The 23,221-nt window shown below is 42.3% G+C and overlaps 1 protein-coding gene across 1 annotated transcript in view; it reads left to right on the top strand.

Annotated features, from left to right (window-relative positions):
* The window catches only part of TNFAIP8L3 (TNF alpha induced protein 8 like 3), a 49,524-nt gene extending 27,252 nt beyond the window's left edge, over nt 1–22,272 (top strand). The window contains exon 2 of the mRNA XM_013128250.3: nt 19,180–22,272. Coding sequence (XP_012983704.1) covers nt 19,180–19,742 — 563 coding nt within the window. The 3' untranslated portion in view covers nt 19,743–22,272. The remainder of the gene's footprint in view (nt 1–19,179) is intronic.
* The last annotated feature ends 949 nt before the right edge of the window (nt 22,273–23,221 follow it).

Genomic DNA, 23,221 nt, shown 5'->3' with positions numbered 1-23,221 from the left:
TGCTCATGTACTGAGCAGCACAGAGATAAACCTGTTTGGAAGCATGGAGGAAAGTAGGGGGGTGTTTGTGTGCCTACTGTATTATTATTATAAAACAAGATATCTGAAGGACATTATTGTGTAGAAATGAGAGAGGAAAGAGAAATCCATTTAGCTTGCAACTTCGCCACTAAATAAAAATAAACCAGCTACATTTTGCCTTGGCCTTGAACAAAACAGAAGGTACTGCTATTAATGCAATACAAAATGTCTATTAAACAATAAAGAGTGAGTTAATGCACCATGTGTTGTTCTATGCTCTCCATCTAATCTTTCCTTACAAGAGTAAGTATGTGTTGTAGATTTTCCAGGGCAAATGAGTATCTACAGACAACTGGGAAAATAAATCAAAATCTATAGAAATGTACCCATTTCATTTAGACCATGCTGGACATTGTCAGAGATCAAACATGGTTTTGGCATGTTTTTTATTTGAAGTCCATTTTTCTTGTATGACAAAGAAAGGGGAAAAAATTTCACAAGCAGGCCCTGAAGAGAGAACGGAGTGTGATTACAGTTGCACATATTTAACAAAACACATTAACTAGCATATGTGATAAGAATGACAGCCAAGAAATAACACAGAACTAAGAGTTCCAGAGATCTTATAAATCATGAGAGCTTGGTAGAGCTAGCCTATAATATCTCAGCACTTTGGAGGTTCTAATAATTCACTGCACACATTTATCCCTTCCTATCTCTGAAGCTGTTTTTTTAATTTACTGCTTTGGTGACCTGTGCCTTTTGTCTCTTTACTTCTGAAGCTAAAGCATAGACAGTCATTAAAAGTCACTCCTAACTCTAGCCATTGACTGAAGTAATTTATATTTACATATTCCAGATTAATTGCATAATTATTTTATGAAAAGACAAAAAAAAAAAAGGAGGAATGAGGCAAGAACAAAAACAGTAAAATTTCAGCTTGTTCTCTGTTTGAGAAGTTGTCATAGTGAAAAATAAACATAACTAAGAGAAATCAGAAAACAGTCCTTCCCTGCACTTAGTGATCCAGTCCCCAGTCTGGAGGATGAGTGTGTGAAAGGCATACTGTTTGCATTCAGGACATTAGTTCAGGCAGTAACCAGTGTGCAAAGCCTAGCTATCCTCTAGTACCTGAGGGAAATTAGAACAATAACAGCAGATATCCAGTACAGAGACAATACAGTGAGAAACTTGATGCAAGGAATCTCAAAAAAATACGGTTGATTGGAATATGTCCTCTTTGAATAGCGAGTTCCCTGTAAAAGAATTAGGAAGGACCACCTGCTGGATGTCAAATCAGTCTTAGATGAGAAAATGGCTGGAGGCAAACCAAAGTACGTCACAGAAAGTAAGGAAGCATCTTTGGAAAAATAATCTCCCTGTCATCATACATGACATCATAATTTTACATGGCCAGTTTAGGCTATTCTCACTGATTCTCACTGGTATCAACAGACTTTTTTTTCATGAAACACCGAATACAGCAAAAGAATTCTGAGCTGTGCAGAAGGAGGTAGAATCATGTCAAAATCAGCCTGTTCATATATAACCTTAGGATCTATATGTATTTCAGGGACAGAGCTTCATATAGCAAATGCTCCTACACAGGGAGGATGTATCCTCTGTGTGAGTTTCAGGAAGAAGATGCATCAGCCAGCCACGGGCATGAGCATGGGTCCAGAGCGTGGGTCCAGAGCGTGGGCAGTGACAGCTGACTACTTTTTGCTTTTTAAGTGACTGTTTCCATTTGTCAGAAATTTTGCAAGCTGTAGCATGGTTTTGAGGCAGTCTCTCACTATATGAGAGAGAGATTTCTGGCATTTGGAGTTTTATTTCTTTGATAAAAGCTTTCCACAAGCAATTTCTGTGTATATGAAAGTCAAATAAGTGTCCACTGATGCAGCATCATGCTAACACCACTGAGCTGCACTTGATGAGAGTTCACATAATGGGAAGCTAGTCTGAGAGGCTCACTGGGGTGCCCATTTGCTGTAAGAAAATATTATTTTATCATGAGCATATTTTGCATTGGAGGGATGTTTGTTAAGCATGCTGGAAGGGTAAATCTTCTGCAAGTGTTTTCTCTGTAAGCATGAGCATATTTAATATTTAGGGAGAGAATATTGAAAAGCAGCAAGTGGTAAATCATATTCAGGCTTTAGGCTTGAAGGCAGGACAGACAGCTGGCTGATGGGGAGATGCTGATAGCATATCTCCTACAACAAACCTGAGCGGACTGTAGCTAGGGAGGACCCAGTGCTGCCAGGAGCTGAAGAAATGCAGTTGAGCAAGTTCACCCCTAAGGCAAAGGCAGGCCTGAATAGTTAGCACTATGCCAAGGGGTCCTCAGCAGCACACCATGAGGCCCAGAAGAAGAGAACAGATTGCTGCAAAAGAAGCTATTTGAATAGACTTGGGTGGGAAAAAAGAGAAAAAAAAGCACGCCAGCTCTTGAGTTTGGCAGCGAACCCAGCTCCACTAAGGTGAGCCCAGCTGAGTTACAAATCTGCTCAGTTATTTGCCAAAGGAAGCTTCAAATAGATTGTAGTGTAAGGCTTAATATCATAGCACTAGCAACTCAAATTTGCATTAATTGAAATGAAGAATAAACCAAAGGGCTCCTCTTCCAGACCTTTCATGTTGAATAGATAATGTACTATGTCTCTATAGGGAGGACTGTGAAATGTGTCTCTTTTGGCTTAAATCACCCTGGGAAGTTCCACTGAATTAATAATGACTGTTGGTAAAAGCTAAATTATTCTAGAGCAACATTCAACTTGATGATAGAGTTTACTTAAATGTTCCTGCTAACAGTTATTCCCTATGGGCAGGCTTTGGAGTGCAAACCCATAGGAAACTCTTGCGATTTTTCAGTATTTGAAAAATAGTAATGAATGACAGGCACACAGTCATTCCTTTTTAAGGCTCCAGTCTCCATTTAAAAGCATACAAATATATCATGTGATTAAAGGCTCGGTTGCTTTCCACTAACTGTTTAGCAGATGTGAATGTCCCTAAGTTACGCTACTGCAGGAGCACAGAGCAGGAACTACAGACAGATGTTTCAGGAAAAGCTGAACTGTACAAAACACATGAGCACAGCAGTCTGTAATCCAGTTCCCATAAATATGACACAGTGGGGAACATAAAGATAGAGGTGATCCTGCCCCTTCACTCTCTACTGCTGTGTGCAGTTCTGGTGTCCTTAACATAAGGACATGGAGCTGTTGGAGCAAGTCCAGAGGAGGGCCGCAAGGATGCTCTAGGGCTGGAGCACCTCCTGTATGAAGACAGGCTGAGAAAGTTGGAGCTGTTCAGCCTGGAGAAGGCTGCGTGGAGACCTCATAGCAGCCTTCCAGTATCTGAAGGGAGCCTATAGGGATGCTGGAGAGGGACTATTCATTAGGGACTGTAGTGATAGGAGACAGAAGAATGGGCTTAAACTTAAACAGGAGAAGTTCAGTTGTATATATATAGAATCATGGAATGGTTATATATAGAATCATAGAATAGTTAGGGTGGAAAGGACCTTAAGATCATCTAGTTCCAACCCCCCTGCCATGGGCAAGGACACCTCACAATAAACCATGTCACCCAAGGCTTCGTCCAACCTGGCCTTGAACACTGCTAGGGGTGGAGCATTCACAACCTCCCTGGGCAACCCATTCCAGTACCTCACCACCCTAACAGTAAATACTTTCTTCCTTATATCCAATCTGAACTTCCCCTGTTTAAGTTTGAACCCATTACCCCTTGTCCTGTCACTACAGTCCCTAGTGAAGAGTCCCTCACCAGCATCCCTGTAGGCCCCCTTCAGATACTGGAAGACTGGAAGAAGTTCCTCACTGTTAGGGTGGTGAGGTACTGGAATGGGTTGCCCAGGGAAGCTGTGAATGCTCCATCCCTGGCAGTGTCGAAGGCCAGGTTGGGCAGAGCCATGGGCGACATGGTCCAGCGTGAGTCATCCATGGCAGGGATTGGAACTAGATGATCTTAAAGTCCTTTCCAGCCCAAGCCATTCTATGGTTCTATGATAAATGCCTCTTGAAGAAAGGAATTATTTTTCTTCGTTGTCTAAAAAGTTGAATGGGAAACGTGAGATTGGGCAGAATTCAGTTTGTTCCTGAGGGATTGGTGAGACTAGAGCAAGAAGCAGATTTTGTCATGCTTCTTCAGGCAGAAAGAGCACTGAATCCAGCAGAGCCTTAGAACAGGACTAAGGAATGCAGTGTTAGGTCTTTGTGAAAAAGAAGGGCTTACCTCCCTAAAAAGCAGTGATAGGAAGCTAAGCATTATTTCCTTTCAGGCAACTGCTAGACTATTTGAGGAAACTCCACAAGGTGTTCACTCCTGGAAAACATATCAAAATCCAGGAGAGATGGGTCTAAATTAATCCTTAATAACTTTCTTGGTAAGCCTCAAGAAGCTGCCTATACTTAGAATGGCTCCAGAAGGAAAAGTAGCTCTGTTTCTTCAGCATGTAATACAGACACTATAAAAACATGCTTAAGATTAAGAAATGGCAAAGTTGACCAAATTACAAGTTTTGGTGAAATGATTTTTTTGTTCCCAAGCACACTTTTTTAGCAGAGTTCTCTATAATTCTGGTAGCATTAACCAGATCTAAAGGCAGCAGCAGTTTTGCTAGTATCTGAAACAGCGAGATGATAACAGCATGTGGTCTGTGCTACGTTTCTTTCTCCTAATACCAGGCAGGGCCTGATTCAGTTCATGTGGAGTCTCTCTAGCGACTGTTGTTACTGCTGTATTAAGAGGTAACAGTTCTGCATTATGCTGGGTTCAGCTGATGCTTTCAGGACAGGTGTAGGTATCAGCACATATAACCTCAGTACATATGTACTCAGACATTTCTCAGAATTGACACCTCAGGAGAGAGCCACATTCTGCTTATCTGTGCTTATCATTGAGACTTCTCCTTTCAAGGTTTTCTTTAAGTAACATAAAGGTAGTGATTTTTTTCATGTTTCCTCTGCAGATTCCCTCCTCACTCCATACAGCTGCAGTATCATATGATGAGGATACATATATGTATATTAACAAGCAACAACACACCTACAACACATTGCTGTTACTCACATGCCTCAGAATAATGAAGCAGACCTCCTAAGAGCAGCCTTGACTGTTTCAGTACTTGTCCAGCATCTTTTCCATTTTTTGCTTTCTTTAAATAAAGAGTTGCACTTAGAGTGAACTTCTGCACCATGGGTGGTTACAACTGCTGTTAAACTGTTGTTAGAGACTCCCTGATGACAGAGAAAGTGTCCCTGTTATGAGGATGCTCCTCCTGACATGATATGTTTTGCAATATATATACACACCATGAACGAGATGAAAGTGCAAAACCAGATTATTTCATTAGCATTTATTCTCTAAAGGAGCTTTGACTGTAAGATGTTATTTATGCTGCTTGGGCCAGTTAAGTGTGAAAGTATTGATTATATGCTTAGAACGTTAGCTTAAACCCATAAAAAGGACATTATCATTTATAGGCTAGTTTCTCCTCCTTCTTTTCCAGTATGACTTCAAGATTTTTTTCTTTGCTTAATCTAAAACAGCAAGACACTGTAATTCTCAGCAGATACTATTCATGCAGATCTTAAACCAAGGGCGAACAGAACTGATTGCAAATCCACCTTACTGGGTTTTGTATCCTTCCACAGAAAATAAACTTTTGCTCCTATGGTAAGGCTCAGCATACGTTTTCATTAGGCTGTACTAAGGTTTTCATGGCTTCAAAACTATTCCTTTAAGTAAAGAAAATTATGGATAAATAATGGTCATTCTTCATGACTGGATTAAAGAGAATAAATACGGAGAATACAGCAGGTGTCCTACTTCTTGTGGAATGGACAGATAAATAATCTGTGTCTGTTTTTTTCCCATGGGGATGGAATCCATCACATACTCCATTCTTAGTGTTCTGTGCATCTGCATTGGATGCTTGACCCAACAGTGCAGATGAGCAGGGCAGAGCAGACCAACCTAAGGACATATTAAAGTCCAAATCAGGCTTCATCTTAAAGGAAAGCAGGGTTATAGATCACATCTGAGACATGAGGCAATATGTGCTTTCTTCCCAGCAATAAATCTCCAATCAAATGCACAAAAACTTGTAAATGGTGGAGGGCATGATGAATGCCAGCTGCACTGACCAGTGTTAATTTTTCCTTTGCTCAGGAGTTTTCCATTTAGAATCAGGGCTGGCCATCTCCCCAGCAGCTAATCCTTCTCTAGTGGCAGGGGAAAAAGATCACCAGGGAAACAGTAAAGACTCGTTTAAAACAATAAGTAGATGAAGACTTCTCTAGTTTTGTTGTCCTTTTTTGGGAGCGACAATAAACAGGCATAAGCAAAGTCTGTTTTTAAGTATTCATGTCTTTTGGTTTTCCAGTTTCAGCTTTGTTGCTAAGAAATACTTTTCTAACATTTGCAGACTTAAAACAAGACATCACTTTCACCCTAGATTAACAGTATTGACACAATCAGTTTAGGTTTTTCTTGTAAAGGTGCTCAGAGCACCAGTGTTTGTGCATGGGCAGTTCTTCCAGCATAACACACACCTCATCTGTTCTGTGTTGAAGAACGGGGGAAAGCCCTAAACTACAAGGAAAGGAATTTACTTACTTGCTTGTCAGCCAGGGTAAGCAATGACATTTTATAATTATATATATATTTCAACTTGTAACACCATTGGTTCATCTATAACTATACCACTGAACTAACTCATTGAAGGTGGATTCTACAGTATCATCTCTGATGGTTATAAACAAACAGCAAACTAGTTTTGTTTCAGGCAGGCCAGAGTGGGATTGTCTGTTAGAAGTCTCTAAAGAAATCTTTATAATTCTAGTGGGAAAAAACAATAAATGTTTCAGATGAGTTAAAAGAAACCAGAGCAGGCACCATTCAGGCACTGATATTATCAGCAGCTCTTACTCAGAAAAGAAGGATGCCCTCAGGTCCTTTATGTACTTACATAAGCAAAATTCCCATCTGGTGTTGCGCCAGTATTGTGAAGCTGTGCCACAGGGCATCAGATAATTTGAGCTGGGGGAAACAAAACTCTCTGCTTCAAATGGCAATGAAATTCACACTGCAGTGTTTGTACGGGTGGAGCAAGGACCTGTTTGCTGAAAACTACTATGTTAAGTTTAAAACCTGGGTCTGAAAAGCTGATGGTCACTCCATCCGTCAGGCAGGCGTAGAGCAAGGGTAATGCATGGCCACCTGCTGAGGCACTGTGCACTGTGGCAGAAGGACGTGGGGCAAAGAGAGCAAGGGATGCTCTGCAGCCAGGAGGGTCACTGGTGTGGCAAGTGGTGAATTAACTGGGAGCATTTCCTTTACCCCAAAAGACTTCATAAGTTGCAGTAACAAGATTTTTATGTAGTCCTCCTCTCCCTCCTGAATATTCTCAGACTAGGAATTAATATTTTGGACTGTGCTTAGGGGTACATCAGGTACCTTTACAAATCTAGGTTTTGCATTATGGAGGGGACGAAAACTGTTGTGAGTACACATGCATAGGTAGCACCCACATACCTTGTAAGTAATGATGCTTTAACACAGCAAGTATTATAAGTAGGCATGAGATTTTTTCCTTTAATTGACTCCCCCAATGCACATAAGCAAAGAATATAAATGATACAACAGTCTATGCATAAGGTTAATTAAACTTTCTCAAGAGTTTTTAATGTTTTGATCAGTCTAGAGTGCCGGTTCCTGGCTTGGAAAGATAACTGTTGCCACACTTCTTGCTACTGTTGCCTGCTTCGTCTTTCCCTCATTTGATTTTCTTCTCTGGTTTAAGAACAGAGTTTGGAAGCATGGCTTGTGCTAATTAGAAAAATTAACAGCTGCTCTGGTATTTTATTTAGGGACCCATAGTAGGTTTTTCCAGATGTACATGATCTCTGCAATTGATTTATTCCCCTTCTATGCATCACTTTCTTAAAACCTGCTGGTCAAGCAACCAAATACCAAGGTAGCAAAACAATATATCTCATGGTGTTCATAAAAACCAAAACAACCAAACCAGATGCACAAATACCATGAACTTCAATCAATTCCAAAGTTAAACATCCTGCCTTTCCCCTTCACCCCCAAATTCCCTTGGCTTCTTGCCATTTACATACACACACTGTTCAGTGTTACCTCTACCCATCCAACACTTGCACTGTGTCAGTGTACTCAACGCATTTCAAGCACAGAAAGCTAAACAGTACTGTCATGGGGTTTTGGTTTTTAAAAACAAGACAAAAACACATGACAAGAGTGAATTTCAGTGTTGCTTCCAGTCACTCCCCTCTGTAGGACAAGGTGGGCTATTTTGGGTGTATCTGAACAGCGCGCTGGGGGGTGGTGAACAGAACCATATGCTTGGCAGAGATAGATACTGGTGTAGTTCTGCATGGGTGCAGTGCTGGAGCTGCCAACCCCCATCCTCTCCCCCTGGATGTAGCAGAGCTCAGACTTGTGCAGCTGGGAGCCTGCTTGGTCAGCAGCAGCTTGACACCTTCTGCAGTTACAGCCTGTTGTGGGAGGTTTGAAAGTTTATTCACCTTGACCTGCTTTAACAGAAATACTTTTCCCCCTATTTTTAAGCCTCCTATTAAGCTATAGAGAAATGCCAACTTGGAGTTTCAGAGCATCTTCAGACCAGCTCCCCTCAGGTCTCCATTACTTGCTTTCTCATGGAATTTTGTACATCCCTGGAGCATAGACATGGTTATTTTTCATGCCACTCTTAATATATTAGAGATAAAAATAGAGTTACTATATGTGAAAGGCAAGGACGTTGTAACTCTGGAGTGTACTGGAACAACAGGCAACTTTAAGGCACAAAAATAAACCCTCAATTTTCTCCCTGAGGGAGATCAGAAATGAGAGGTGGGGGAGAGAGAGATCTGTGAACCAGTACCCAATCGCCTGTTTCTTAGCTGCACTTTATCTGTTTAAAGCACACATGCTACACAGAGGTTGTTTAATATTTAGGGCTGATACTGCCAGGCCTTGCCTTACTAACAGCATATTATTATGTTCCTACTGGGAACAAGTGGCTCCTGCATGCTAAAGAGACTTATGTGGAAGGAATAGAAAGCATTTTGGCTACAGAAGCACAGGGAAATCTGCACCTCCTTTTAACCAGGAGTGATAATGTGGCAATTGCCAAGTATCGAGCCCACAAAAGCACAGATGCTTCTACAGCCCTCATCTTTCCCTCACCCTATCACAGAGGGTATTCAAGAACACAGAAAAGCTTGCGCAGACTGATCAGGAATCCAATTCATTAACATGGACTCAGTCCCCCCAAGACCTGTTGCAACTGTCATATTGGTCAAATAAACACCAGAAAAAGGGAACAGCTGCTCCTGGGCACCAAATCCCCCATCTACAGCAGGAAAACATAGCCAGAGGTTGAACCAGGAGATGTGCTTCTGCAGGTGATCACTGTGCACAGATATAGCCAGTGGAAAGCACCTACCAGACAGTCGTACACTGCCTGCCCTGGCTCTGTTTTTTCTCTGTGTGTAGTCTGAGGCAGGTGGTGATGCGTTTGTTTTAGAGGGGCAAGAGGAGAGACTGAATTATTACTGCATTTTTGGATCAAGAGAGATGGTATGTACTGAAATCAGAAAGCCGCAGCAGCTTTAAACGATTCTAGCTGCTGGCTTCCAGGATGCATAGCTGTATTCCCCATGCTTAGATAACACAGGCTGGATTATCTATGATTCAGTGCTTGCAAGTTTTTTGGTTTTTTTCCTCTTCAAGTCTTTGTTCAAAACAGAATTTACTGATTTAGAAACCAATCATAAAGTAAAACTGCAGGCAGGTTTTACAGATTATCTACAAAGAGAAGTTGCTACAATAATTGCACCTGGATAAAATCAGAATAGCTGCAAGAACTTGAAGGGTTCCTCATGGCTTCTAAAAGGCATGGTAGCAAATAACACTTTGGCAAGAAGTCCTTTCTTTTCTAGATAATTGTTACTTTTGTGTGGAAGAATGTGATGGCAGAGTCCTTTTAAAGAAGCCTGTGAGGCTTTTTAACTTAACGAGATAATTGGTTTATCATTCATTATATGCCTGATGCTTCCCCAGAGACTTTGTCCCATCTAAGCAATAAACAGTTCCTTAGCACATATCAAAGAACTCATTACTGTCCTGTTGTGAAAATTACATGGCTGGACATTAAGAGAAGCATAATTTTCCTATAGAGATAATAATTATTTGTCTAATTAGGTATTTCTGGTACATAGTCACCATGATACCTTATTCTTAAATGAAGTGTCTTTAAAAGGAAATATAAGAAATGCAGTAATTGTGGAGAAAACAAAGGAGTTTAAACACAAACTGTTTCGGAGATTGAAGTTACATTCTTCAACAGTTACTGTCCAGGATTTGCTACATAGCATATATTAGCGGGTGGGGGAGAAGTCACAATTTGAAAGCCAAAAAATCCTCACCTACTGCCACCAAAGCACTGTCCCAAGATCCTACTGTAGTATCTTGGATATATCAGCATGCCTCTCTGCTCTAGAAGGCTTTTTTTGAGCAAAATTAGCATTTAAAGAAAAACCCACAATGTAATCACCAATACCTATCTCAAAATAGAGCAACAGGATCAATAGGTCAATACAATAGGGTAGTAACCAATCCTCCCGCATTCCCATTCCCTAAAGATCAGCTCAGGCAATGCCTTGGTCTGTTACGTCTCAACCTGTTGCACATTCCTCCCTTGTAAAACCTTTGTCACCAGTGTGCAAGCTTTGCCTTGGAGTGTCGGGCAGAGTTAAACCAGCAGCTTCTGGGGTAGGGGTGCTCAGTCTTCTCATTGGAGCTTGCACTTTCTATCGACATAATGAGCTGACACTGAGAGACTGAACCGCTTTATGAAATACAGTGTTCAGTTTAAAACCTGTTTTAGTTACATAGGAAAGCTTCAACAACCCAAACACCACAGTATTTCGCTATCACTCCTTGTAGACTTACTTAATTCTGTAACACCTGGGCACTTTCAGATAAGAGCAAAGCCTTCTTCATACTTGGTGTCCCCCCACGTGTGTTGTTTAAGCAAGCTCTGCATTGTTTACACTCACCATCAGCTGCCAGAAGCTAACCAGATGTGTTTGCTGCCTTGGAAAAGCCTCCCTGCATGCTACAAAATGGGAGGTGCAAAGCTTAAACTGAACACCGATAAGTAACTCTTCAAATATGCCATTCCCTGGGCTGCAGCTGGATTTAGGTTTGGTTCTGATATATGCTATCAGGATAAAATTAGGATCTTAAGTAACTGCTTTCGGAGAGACAACTTTCCTTCTTGCATGTGCCAAGCTCGTACTTGGCAGGCCAGATCCAATTGCTGGGTTGTTAGCAAAGCAGTTGCTGCCTGGTACCAGGATACAACACATGGAGATGATCCTCACTGAGCCTTTTTGTCAGGGAGTGGTTTCCTCTCTCACATGCTGGATGCGAGTTTCCAGGATATGACCAAGTGTATTAGTATCAAATAGCAGCCATAAAAAAACATGGCATAATGTCAGCTGTGCCATATCACCAAGGGAGCTTTTGTGAAGGTTTCCACACCATGGGCCAGTTTCAGCCACAGGACAGCACTGTCACCCAGACAACTGCTGTGTTTAGACAGGGTAGAAGAGTACAACAGTGTAGTTCAATCCCCAGCCAGCTACTGGGGGTAGCAGGAGAGCATCTTAGCCAAACCCTTTCTTGGCAACTCCAGCAGAGCTGATGGAGACTGCAGTTGAGCTCCTCTCCCCCTTGGTATCATCTCTGGAGGCTTTACCAGAACAACGACAATAGTTTCAAGGCTTGTTCTGCATTGTGCCTCTTCTCTTTACAGAAGGGGCTCCCCAGCCTACCACCACCTCTGCCAGGTACTGAAAGGCACGCTCAAGTATGTAGCAACAAGAACTGTTAATAAAGTAAATGCTAAATAAAAACCAGCTGCTGAAATAAGAGTATCACTACACATCTCCAGTTGCTAGATTCCCAGACAGTGCTTTTTTGCAGCATGATTGCTGCTCTTATAAAGCACGGAAGGGAAAAATGGTCTTTTTCCTTTTTCCATTCAGTCATGTTCCCCCTGTACAGGCCTATTGTTGCCATTTCCAGCACGTGCTAGTCTTGCCTTCAGACATTTGGATACCAGTACATTCTCCCAGGATCATATAATTATCAGTCTGTAATTCCCTGTTCCACTACGAAGATGAGCAACCCTTTTATGTTCATAGTAACAATATAGAAGTGTTAAGAGTTTGAGCACCGAGCCCCTGGTGCTTACAGATGTTTACATTGGCCCTCCCAGAAAGCTGATATATTCCATCTGGTCTATTGGATTTCTTGGCTTAAAGTTACTGGAAACACTGAATGTTTCTTCTGCAGTGATCCTGTAGCTGTCCAAGAGCAACACACACACTTAGAGTTAACACCCTGGCTGACATGCTAAATGCTATGGAATAAGTGCTTTTAGTGCACTTTTTTTTCCTGCCTGCTTTTAGAGCTATTTTGAAATCCTGAGTTCTGTGGTTTACTTTTCAAGTCGGTTTTATAGCATGTAAGGAATCCTTAAAGGATAAACGAAACACATAGGTTTGTAGCTCATTACTTCTATGTTGCCCAAAAGTTGCAAATGAAACAACTAGATCTTTTTGCTCTTTGTTTTTCTACACACTCATTTCCAACTCTGCGCTAGGTTTTTCTTTTCCTTATAGTTTTATGTATCAGCTTCATAAAACTCCTTGCTCTTATTTTCTTCAAACGTTATTTATGCTTTCTTAACTATTGATGTCAAGATAAAGAGACATCACAGATCACTCCAGGTTATAATGAAATAAGCTGCCAGCTTTCTAAACTACCAGAAGCAACAGTGGAATAACCGTGCAGATATCTACTGTTCATTTACCTCTCTGCAAGAGCTTTATCATGCAGCTGCCTCCTTCATTCTCCTTGGCTGTCCAGACTCTCCAGGTTCAGGGGCAGGTAGGCACCAGGTTAAAATACAAACTGGGTCACACAAATCACTAAAACAGCACATTCCTACACCAGTGTTCACAACCCAGCTACCCCATACTGTGGCAGACTCCTTGGAGTGTGCCTGTACCCTGGCTTAGTCCATCTCCCACAGTCTCAGAATCATAGAATAGTTAGGGTTAGAAAGACCTTTAAGATCATCTAGTTCCAACCCCCCTGCCATGGGCAGGGACACCTCACACTAGACCATATCACCCAAGGCTCTGTCCTACCTGGCCTTGAACACTGCCAGGGATGGAGCATTCACTACCTCCCTGGGCAACCCATTCCAGTACCTCACCACCCTAACAGGAAAGAATTTCTTCCTTATATCCGATCTAAACCTCTGCTGTTTAAGTTTCAACCCATTACCCCTTGTCCTGTCACTACAGTCCCTAATGAATAGTCCCTCCCCAGCATCCCTGTAGGCCCCCTTCAGATACTGGAAGGCTGCTATGAAGTCTCCATGCAGCCTTCTCTTCTCCACGCTGAACAGCCCCAACTTTCTCAGCCTGTCTTCATATGAAAGGTGCTCCAGTCCCCTGATCATCCTCGTGGCCTCCTCTGGACTTGTTCTAACAGTTCCATGTCCTTTTTATGTTGAGGACACCAGAACTGCACACAAGACTCCAAGTGAGGTCTCACGAGAGCAGAGTAGAGGGGCAGGATCACCTCCTTTGACCTGCTGGTTACGCTTCTTGAGCAACTGCTAGCAGCTGGAGGGGTGCCTACATTTCCAACAGCACTGCTGACTCCTCAAAGCCTGTCTTTTGCTGCAGAGGCTGTTCTGCATTTGAAAATTGAGGATACAGGAGTATTAGAAGTATGTCAGCCTTACATCATCTTCACTTTCCAGTGTCTTTCTCACTTGTTAAGATTCAGCCCTTTGCCTACTTACAGCACAACTGGAGCACAGAGGCAAGGACCTTTTCACATTCCCATCACCTCCCATTCCTGCCAGGATGCAGAATCCCACTGCAGTCTGCATTATTTTCATGCCTTTAGCTCAGTCCTTTAACTTACCACAGCTCAGCTCACCTCTCAAGCTAAACCCCTGTCCAATACACTGCTTGGCAATCAGTTGAAAACAGCCCATCACCAGCTGCTGGGAGCTGGGGTTGTACTCACAGCACATGGGAGATCAGACACAGCTCCAAGTGTGATTCACTTTAGACCAGGTGAAGTCAGTGGTTGAGGTAATTGATTAATTAGAGCAAGCTGCAGAAGGCACTGCGGAAACAGCTCCCAGTGTCGGATGTAACTCCACAGAACCAGAGAGATTGCTTTGCATCCCTCCTCTCCAAGCAAGACTGCTAATACAATTAAAACTGCACTAGACAAACTCCACAGAGACACTTCAGATTAACTCCTACTCTCCCCGTTTTCACCTGTGAGGCAGCACTCCCTTCAGAGCTCACTTCAACACATTTCAGCCCTTTGCCAGTGGAGAAAATACCCTGGCTGCAAAACTTTATCAAGGCTTTGACTAAGAAGTGGCAAACTGGGAGGGAAATGGATTCATATCAGGGATTTGTTTCTGTGTCTGCGTAATTGCTTCCAGACAACGTCGACCAGGCTCTCTCCTGAGAGCATGTTCTGGTTTACTGGTTCTGCCATGTGTTTTGTACAGAGTGGCTGAATGGATATTTACATGAAAATAGTATTGCTGAGCATTTAGTTTTAATCATTTTGTACTGGGTACAGCCATCTGGAACCAAAATGTTTCAAGAATATTACAGATGCTCTTGCATTTTTGTCTCAAAAACTTTTAAAATACAAAACTTCTGCATCCATCCTCTAGAGTTGCCAAACTTTTTCCACACTTCTGTTATTAGGCAACTCTGTTATTAAGCAATCCTGTTATTAAGTTTAGTGGATGAGAGACATCTTTGTCATACCCAGCACCATGTGCCAGAAGCAGGGCTGTAACTGGCAGGGAGCAGTGTAGCATCCTGACCACAGGACTGCCGAAGCACAGGGAGCCTCTCCCTTTGGTCCCTCATGAAGCTGGGTCTGTGCCATTCCCTCTTCAGGCACTACAGCTGTGGAAACACAGGTTTGAAGAACTGCACTTTCTGGAGGATGGAAGATTGCTGTGGGACCAATCCCATCATGAGGGCCTTTTTTGTTAGCTTTTATCATACACAACTCCCTGGCTGACAGAGAGAGAGGAACAAACAGATCTGAAGGCAGAACTGGTCCTTACTTCAGTAAAAACTGATGTCAGATTTCCTATAATGGAAGCTAATCATTACCCAGCAAAGCAGTACACTCAGAGGCTGGTTTCTCATTTTTAGCTTTGGTGTAATGTTCCTGAAAGCTAATGGCATCTATAATGTTGTTGCTGAGTTGTTTTGCTGTATGAAAGCAAGCAGAAAATAGAATTGCTGTATGTAGGAGGCAAAGATGTTGTTTTTTTGTGTAATGAGCAATGTGCTGCAGTAAGAAAAGACTGCCACAGTAAACCTGCAGTCCCCATGAAAGCCTGGATTTAATCATGTGGCTAACTACTTGTGATCTTGGAAAGGCAAAGCGTCACCTTGGTGTCTGCACACAACGTGATTTTGGAGGCAGGGATCCAAACACCCTCTCTCATGCCTTCCAGCACACCCTGCTGTAAAGCTGTGCATGCCCTGAATATAAGCAAAGCTGAGCACAGCCCTTTGCAAACAGCCCCCACGCCATTGTCTGGGCTGCAAAAGGGGGCTGGTGACTGCTGTCTACCTCCTCCTCACTGCATGCACATTGCCTGACCCCACCAGCAGGCACTCAGGCAGCTGGAGACCGGGGGCTGAGGCTCTGCAGAGCGCTGATCCCAGAGTCCAGGTTGGCCGCTTGCTCATGCAGCTGGGATGCACCAGTGCTCCTCCTCCCTGAGCTCTCGGTGGTTTCTTGATGTGGCGGAGGCACTGTGGCAGCGGGCTGCAGCTTCTGGATTAACACACAGCACCATCCTATGCTACAGGTGCTGTGCCCCCACCAAGCACTGCCCTTCTCCACTGGCACCTTGTCCACTTGGGACAGTCGTCTGGGAGAAGTGCATGGCAGTCATGGTGGGGAAACTGATTACCAGCGATCACAGATCATGGGAGGAGGCAGGGGAAAGGAGTGCACAAAGTAATTGGATCTGTCTGGTTTCTGAGGGCTCTGAGCACCCATGGCTGGCACAGCTGAGGTGTAGAGCCACCGTGGTGAGACAGGCTGGAGAGACAAGAGCACAGGGTGGTGAAGGGGGCCACAGGAAGGATAGGAGCCAGGAAACTGTGGACCTGATTTGAGCAGAGGAGAGCAAGAAATATGAGAGGAGGGGATGGATATAGCATTCAGGCTATATGGTAAAGGGAAGGATAGAGGAACAGGGAATACAGCTTCTAGAAAAAAGTTTAGCAGAGCCAATGAAATAACAGTTTTTTATTTCACTTCTAGAGAGGTGAGAAGGAGCTCAGCCTCATGCTGTTAAATACCAGATACCACTCTTGGGATCTGCCATGGAAAAATGCTCCAGCCCCAACATTCAGTTAAACTCCGCCTGATGCTTTCTAGTTGTGCTGCCCATTTCGTAGCTTGTGCACCTTTCACTGGGAGCTGTGTTACGGTCATTTAAGGTACCAAACCCTTGGGGGAAGAAACCCACCTTTCAAGATCATGCTCTGTTCAGTTTCATGGATGATGGCCAAGACTTTGAATACAGGAACATAACCTCAGAACTACTTATTTGTGGCCAAACCTCACTTCTGCTAAGTTTACTAGAAGCCTCGATGTGTTCATATAGCATCAAATGTCTCTCAGAAAGCACATAGGGCAGCTGCATGCCTGTGTGTGTGAGAACGTGCTGGTGGTTGTGCTGGTCCTGGCTCCCACACAGATGTCCTGGCACACCAGAGATGCACGAGGGGATGCAGTGCTTTGCCAGCCACTGCTTTCTGTGCTCCATGACCGCTGCTTTGGCTCCAGCTGCAGAATTGCCATGGCTCAGCAGAGGTCTCCCTGCAGGGGAGCTGGGCACAGCAGGAGCCATCAGGTCTGTGACCTGGTGACAGTGACACACACGTGTCATGAGCATTAGAAAACTCAGTATTCTAACTGCAGTTGTTTGCAGGTTTTGATCAAAACAGATACTGAACAACTGCATCCACTTGATTAATAGCAAACACTACAGGAACAGACACTGATATTAATCTTCCATTTTACTGTATCAAATGCACATAATTATTCATCACTGATACTATTTATATACCCACGTACTGCTAAGTGAAAGAATGCTTTCATCCTGGTTTTATCATTTCTAGATTGTATTTTTTTCCATTTCCTCCAGTCGGCAGCTCAGCCCCACAATTTTCTCTCCAAATGACAGACAATTCTTTTAAGCACACTGAATTATTTTTTCCAGGTGGTGGTTCATTTGCAATTAAATGTTACTCTTTCATGCTGCACAGTAGTAGAGCTGTAGCACACAAAGAAAGGTGACAATTTTAATATTCCAGCTAACTTGAAAAACAGGATTTAAACAGAAGACTTGAAATTCAGAGGGTTACTTATTCAAAGTGACTGCAGGCCACTCAGCGCCCCTTTTTCCTCATGAGAGGATGTAGGGAGCATGGGGAGGAAGGAGAGGGTGAATCCATGGCAGCATGAATGAGGCTGCACAGCAGACTCAGCCATGGACAGATGTGACAGATGACAGCTATGCAGTGAGGTGACAGCGTCTCCATGCTGGAGGCTGGAAAGGGGCCCCAGAGCTCACCCAACCAGCTTCAACCCACCCAGGCTCCAAAATCAAATCAGCACTGGAAACTGTGATTGTCACTGTTATCCATAACCTGTTGGTGATTACCTCCATTGGTTACCTCCATTCCTCTTGCACCAGCCAAGGTTCTGGTCTCCCAGTGAGCAGAGTGAAGTCTGCAGCTGGCAGGTAAAGACAGGCATCACCTCTGCATGAGCAAACACTGAGAGGAGGTGCGAGGGAAAGGCAAGGAAGGTATCTGGTACCAAAGAGGGCTCTCTGCTGGCACTCAGCACCCACCTCATCAGCTGTAAGCCCAAGTACATGCCCACCAGCATTTGGCTGCAGCGACAAAATGCCCTTTGATCCAACAGAGACTTCAGTATCCTAGTATTAAACTGGGTGATTATTTCATACAAAAGCTTTCTGTTTAGTTTACTTTCTCCATACAGGGTGAGTTAAAAACCAACATTAATGTGAAAACCATAGGAAGGTCAAATTAACCTCTAGCAATAACTCTAGAAGCTCATTGGATAGAGTCCAGCAGGGGTAGCCACATGCTCACTCAGGTGCTGGGTGAAGCTTGCACAGATGGGTAAAAGATTAAAAAAATCTAAGATATTTATTTGATAAATGTACAGCAAATAGCTTGAGTGCTTTCATGTGGTGGGACTGCATGCACTGAAGTACCAATGTGCCACAAAAATCACATCCTGTAGCTTTGCAAACCTGTAACAATCAAGAAAGGCGTCACTACTAGGGATTAAAGCAAAATAAATCATAGAATCGGTGAGGTTAGAAAAGACCTATAAGATTATCAAATCCAACCATTAACCCAGCACTGCAAAGTCCATCACTAAACCATGTGCCAAATCCACGCTGATGAATTGAATCTGTCTTGTTAACCCTTAGCTGAGATGCCGCTTAGTCTAACAGTGGAACAACAGTGCCTCCCAATGACGAAAGTATAACTCTTTCAGGGTCATGTATTTATTTGTCACTATCTCGTTTTGCTTGTCTCTGATAGCTTATGTATTATTTTGACCTCAACATCTCAAGGGATCTCTCTGCCAAGAAGGCTTTAATATTGAACTTCAAAATTAAAAGCCTAGCAAAGAATCAGCACAAGATATCCCCTGCCAGAATGTTCTGTTCTTAATTTGTAAGCAAAAAACCTCAGTGACAGCAAAACCTGAAACATGGATGTCTGAGACCCTAAGGATACCTGGAAATAGTGCTGGAAGTGTTCCTGTTATATGTAATGATCAGTGTTACACATAACATTTCAGTTAAGCACATGGATACTAATTTCTTAAGTGCTTGTGAAAATTATTCACCAAATAAAATTAACCTTTCTCCTCTTCTCTCCTATTCTGAAACAGGTCCTGATTATTTCAGTTCCAAGAATCTCGCACTGCAAGCCCAGAAAAAGATCCTGAGTAAAATGGCAACCAAAACCATGGCTAACATGCTCATCGATGACACAAGCAGTGAAATCTTTGATGAGCTGTACAAAGTAACAAAGGAACATACGAGAAACAAAAAGGAAGCCCATAAAATTATGAAAGACCTGATTAAAGTGGCAATAAAAATTGGGATCCTGTATCGAAATAATCAGTTCAACCATGAAGAGCTGGAAATCGTAGACAAGTTCAGAAAGAAGCTGAACCAAACTGCAATGACAATTGTCAGTTTCTATGAGGTAGAGTACACTTTTGACAGAAATGTTCTTGCAGAACTTCTGAATGAATGTAAAGACCTTGTGCATGAACTGGTAGATCGACACCTGACACCAAGATCCCATGGGCGCATCAACCACGTCTTCAACCACTTTGCGGATGTGGAGTTTCTAACTGCCCTGTACAGTCTTGATGGGGATTGTCGGCCATACCTCAAAAAGATCTGTGATGGCATCAACAAACTACTTGATGAGAAGGTACTTTGAAACCATGCTCCAAACCAAGAAGCCAACCAAAAACTTCTGTCCAGAACTGGCCACCCTTCATGAGCCACGGTGAGCAAGCGAGCTTCCTTCCCTCCGGTCTCTTAGTACAGTCTCCAACAAGGGCCAGAAAGTGCTCACCAGGTTCATGATGAACTTCAATCAGAAAGCTATCAATTTTAATGTTTTGTTCCAATAACTTGGTCTTTTCCAAGAAGCAGAGCGAACAAGGCTTCTGGTATTGTTGAGAAAGAGATTGCTACACACCACAATCTTACTACCTTTGTGTACAAGGCTGAACATGGGAAAAGAAAGTAAACTCAAGTGCATGGCTATGTAAAACTAGACAGGTGAAGGCTAAAGAGCGATGCATGGAATTTACCCCCAGGCTCTTGGTGCATATGTTTTTATTATCTCCATGAAAAAGCTTAGACAGAAAGTAGGGCTGTAATGGATTAAGCTCACTCCTTTCAAAAGGATCAGGAATCAATATGAGAAGCCATCTCTGATTTTGCATGGTATTTAAGAAGTCTGATAGGAGAATACCAAATAATACAAACTGAGTGGAAGTGGGAGAAAATTTAAATAACTGCTCAATAATGAAGTAGTGTTTCCATTAGAGAGTTTTGTTTCATACCTGCTAACATGGGGAAGGTTTCATTTTAAACTGGAAAAGCAGCTCAACAGTTCGAGCTCAGAGGTAATCAGAAAACTAGACAAAGCAGTACATCAGTTTCCCACTCTCAGGGCTTGTTTAACATCAGGCAAGTTTAGCCCAAAGGATGTGCTGCTCTTTGTGCTCTTACTGTTTTGCCTGACAGAACAACACATTCTTTGCGAGGAGTTTGAAATTGCACCTATGAAGATGAACATGACGAAGACACCAGTGGGGTGACACCAATGGAGTGATACGAATGGAGCAACATCAATGGAGCGACACCAATGGAGCGACATCTACATTCCCTATCCTCAGGGAATGAAAACATTCAGCCTAGATAAAACATGCAGTTTAACATGTCCAAGACATTAATTTGTGCCTACACTAAACCAGGTGTGATAAAGGAAGCCCCATTCATGCTTGCAGTGCCATCCAAGGATAGTACATCTGCAGGAGCCTGAAGAGAACAGTCTTAGAAACTCCATGGAGCTTCATGAATGATTTCTTCAGAATGTTGTCAGTGACTTGGGTTATTTCCCCCTTTTTTAATGAAATAGACCAATGTCTTCAATCTGGAAACATTTTGCAAAGAAATACTGGTTTCTGCACAGTTTTGTTAGGATTAAGGGAGAACTGGAAAAGAGCAGATAGACAAGCTTGGCACTTGTAGGATCCTGGAGCTGAGAAGGTGCTGACACTAAAGGAAGTGTGTTCAGAAATCTATCATCTTTGCCCTCTACATGTTATCCTCCAGCCTCACTTCCATCTACTGGTATTTCAGGGTCATGTACCAGCTACTTTTATTTGACACAGACAGCAGACAGCCCCATTATCTGGAGATAACACCTTCCATATCACATATAATACAAAGATGCGTTTGAAATTTGACAAAGGCAAGAAAATATATTTGAAAGCCATTCCTCTCTACAGAAAACTTCCAGTGTTGATAATTTATTACTCTAGGATTTAAAAAAAAATATAATCTTTCTCATTTAAATTTTTAAACACTATGATGGTAGAGAAAACTGTTCAAAATTTTATTCTTCTTCTGTCTTTCCTCACCATAACTGTGTTTTATCTCTTACAACAACAGTTCTTACTATCACACTTTTATGCAGAGAATACACATACCCAGATCATATTCACTTGGATTGTGCTACATGGATTTTTATCTGTTCCCAGGAGAAATCGCTTGGAGCACAGTAAAAATGGCAGCACAAGATATTAGCAAAGCAGCTTATAATGGTGTAAATTTTCCCTCATCTTTCCTTTAACCATAAAAATTAAAATTAGTGTCAATGAGGGTGGACAACTCCTTTGCAACACAGAACAGTAACAAAACACCAACATCTGGAGTTGCAAGATCAGCCATTTGCAGAGCCATAGGTACATGCAGCATTAGCTACATTTTTTCCAAGCATGTACTTGTCAGTCGATGCTTTTGAACAGTATTTATTGTATCCAACACTCCTGTCTCAGTGCCAATTTCAGATTTTGTGTGCTTATTTCACTTGTGGCAAACAAATTTAAGATCTTTTGTTTTTTAAAGCCAGAGAAAGGATTATTTCACATTCAAGATGTCCAAAGGAAAGGGATCTCTGTGACTTTCTGTTTGTGTGTTGCAAGTATCAATATTCAGATTCTGGTATTTTAGACACACCAGCTGAACATCTGTGTTTTATTTATAAATCTGAGTAGCCTTAAGGAAAGAGATGTTTTCAAGTATTTCTCATACTTGCCTACCCTGTATCTCCATTGTTTACTTTTGTAGCTTGGTATGTAATAACATTGCTAAAATACAGGCAATGTTCAGGTCACCCTAAGTATATGATGTATTATCATATTTGTGGATTAAAAATGTGTGATTACTGCCCTTTTTGCTTCCTTTTGATTTATTTATTCTACCATTCAATGTAAACTGAAATTAAGTAATAAGAGAAGGGAATTTGGGTAATCTCAGCTGTCACCTTGTGCACCCTGCATGCTCTTTGATGACAAGATTTTTCTGAAGGTAGGAGTTAGGTAGATGGGTAGTTTAAGGGCTTAAAAGAAAACTGGAAATCCACATTTCTGTGCTATCACACAGATGCAAGACAAACATGCATCAGCAGCAAATGAATTCTGTTTGCCAAAGTTCTCAAGCACTTGAGCTAACAAATGACGTTGACTCAATGCGTTTAGCAGAGCAGTTCAGTCACAGGTTTCAGCCTAGAAAATGCACCAGCAGCCTGTGTCAGGGCCAGAGCAGATGGAAAATGCTATCAAACCCCTTCCTGCAAGTTTTCCATGATGTATGTAGCTCAGTTTAGCTAATGTGATTTAAGTTAGGCAGAAGACACATCCCTGAAAGATTTCAGATCCCTGCTCTAAACACAGAGATGCTAGAACCTACTAGGATATTTTAACAACAGCAAGCATATATTCTTCTATCCTTATTCCCGAAAAAGGCAAAGTATTTTGGCTGAAAGAGCTCAGGATTTGCAAACAATTCACATGACAATTATACTGAAAGCAATTAAGAATTGGCACAAAGAGAAAGCTGCCAACTACCTTCAAATAAAAGTTTAAAGCAATCTTCCTAAATGGTGGTTTGAGCCACACTGCTACTAAAACATTGCTGCCAGATTAATTTTATGAATCATATCATGGCAGGACACAATATTCTTTGCTTCATCACTGCCAACTTAATGTAATGAAGAGGAAACTCTCAAGGGAGTGATGACTTCTGGCATCCTAATGAGATTGTACGTGTACCACAGAACAGTACACTGCACTGCACATGTAATCTTATTTGTGTTGGAGAAACATTCCCACAGAAACATGT

The sequence above is a fragment of the Melopsittacus undulatus genome, chromosome 9 (assembly GCF_012275295.1).
Source record: "Melopsittacus undulatus isolate bMelUnd1 chromosome 9, bMelUnd1.mat.Z, whole genome shotgun sequence".
Taxonomy (NCBI): domain Eukaryota; kingdom Metazoa; phylum Chordata; class Aves; order Psittaciformes; family Psittaculidae; genus Melopsittacus; species Melopsittacus undulatus.
Note: the sequence above shows the minus strand (reverse complement) of the source record. Positions and strands in the feature narration are given on the sequence as shown.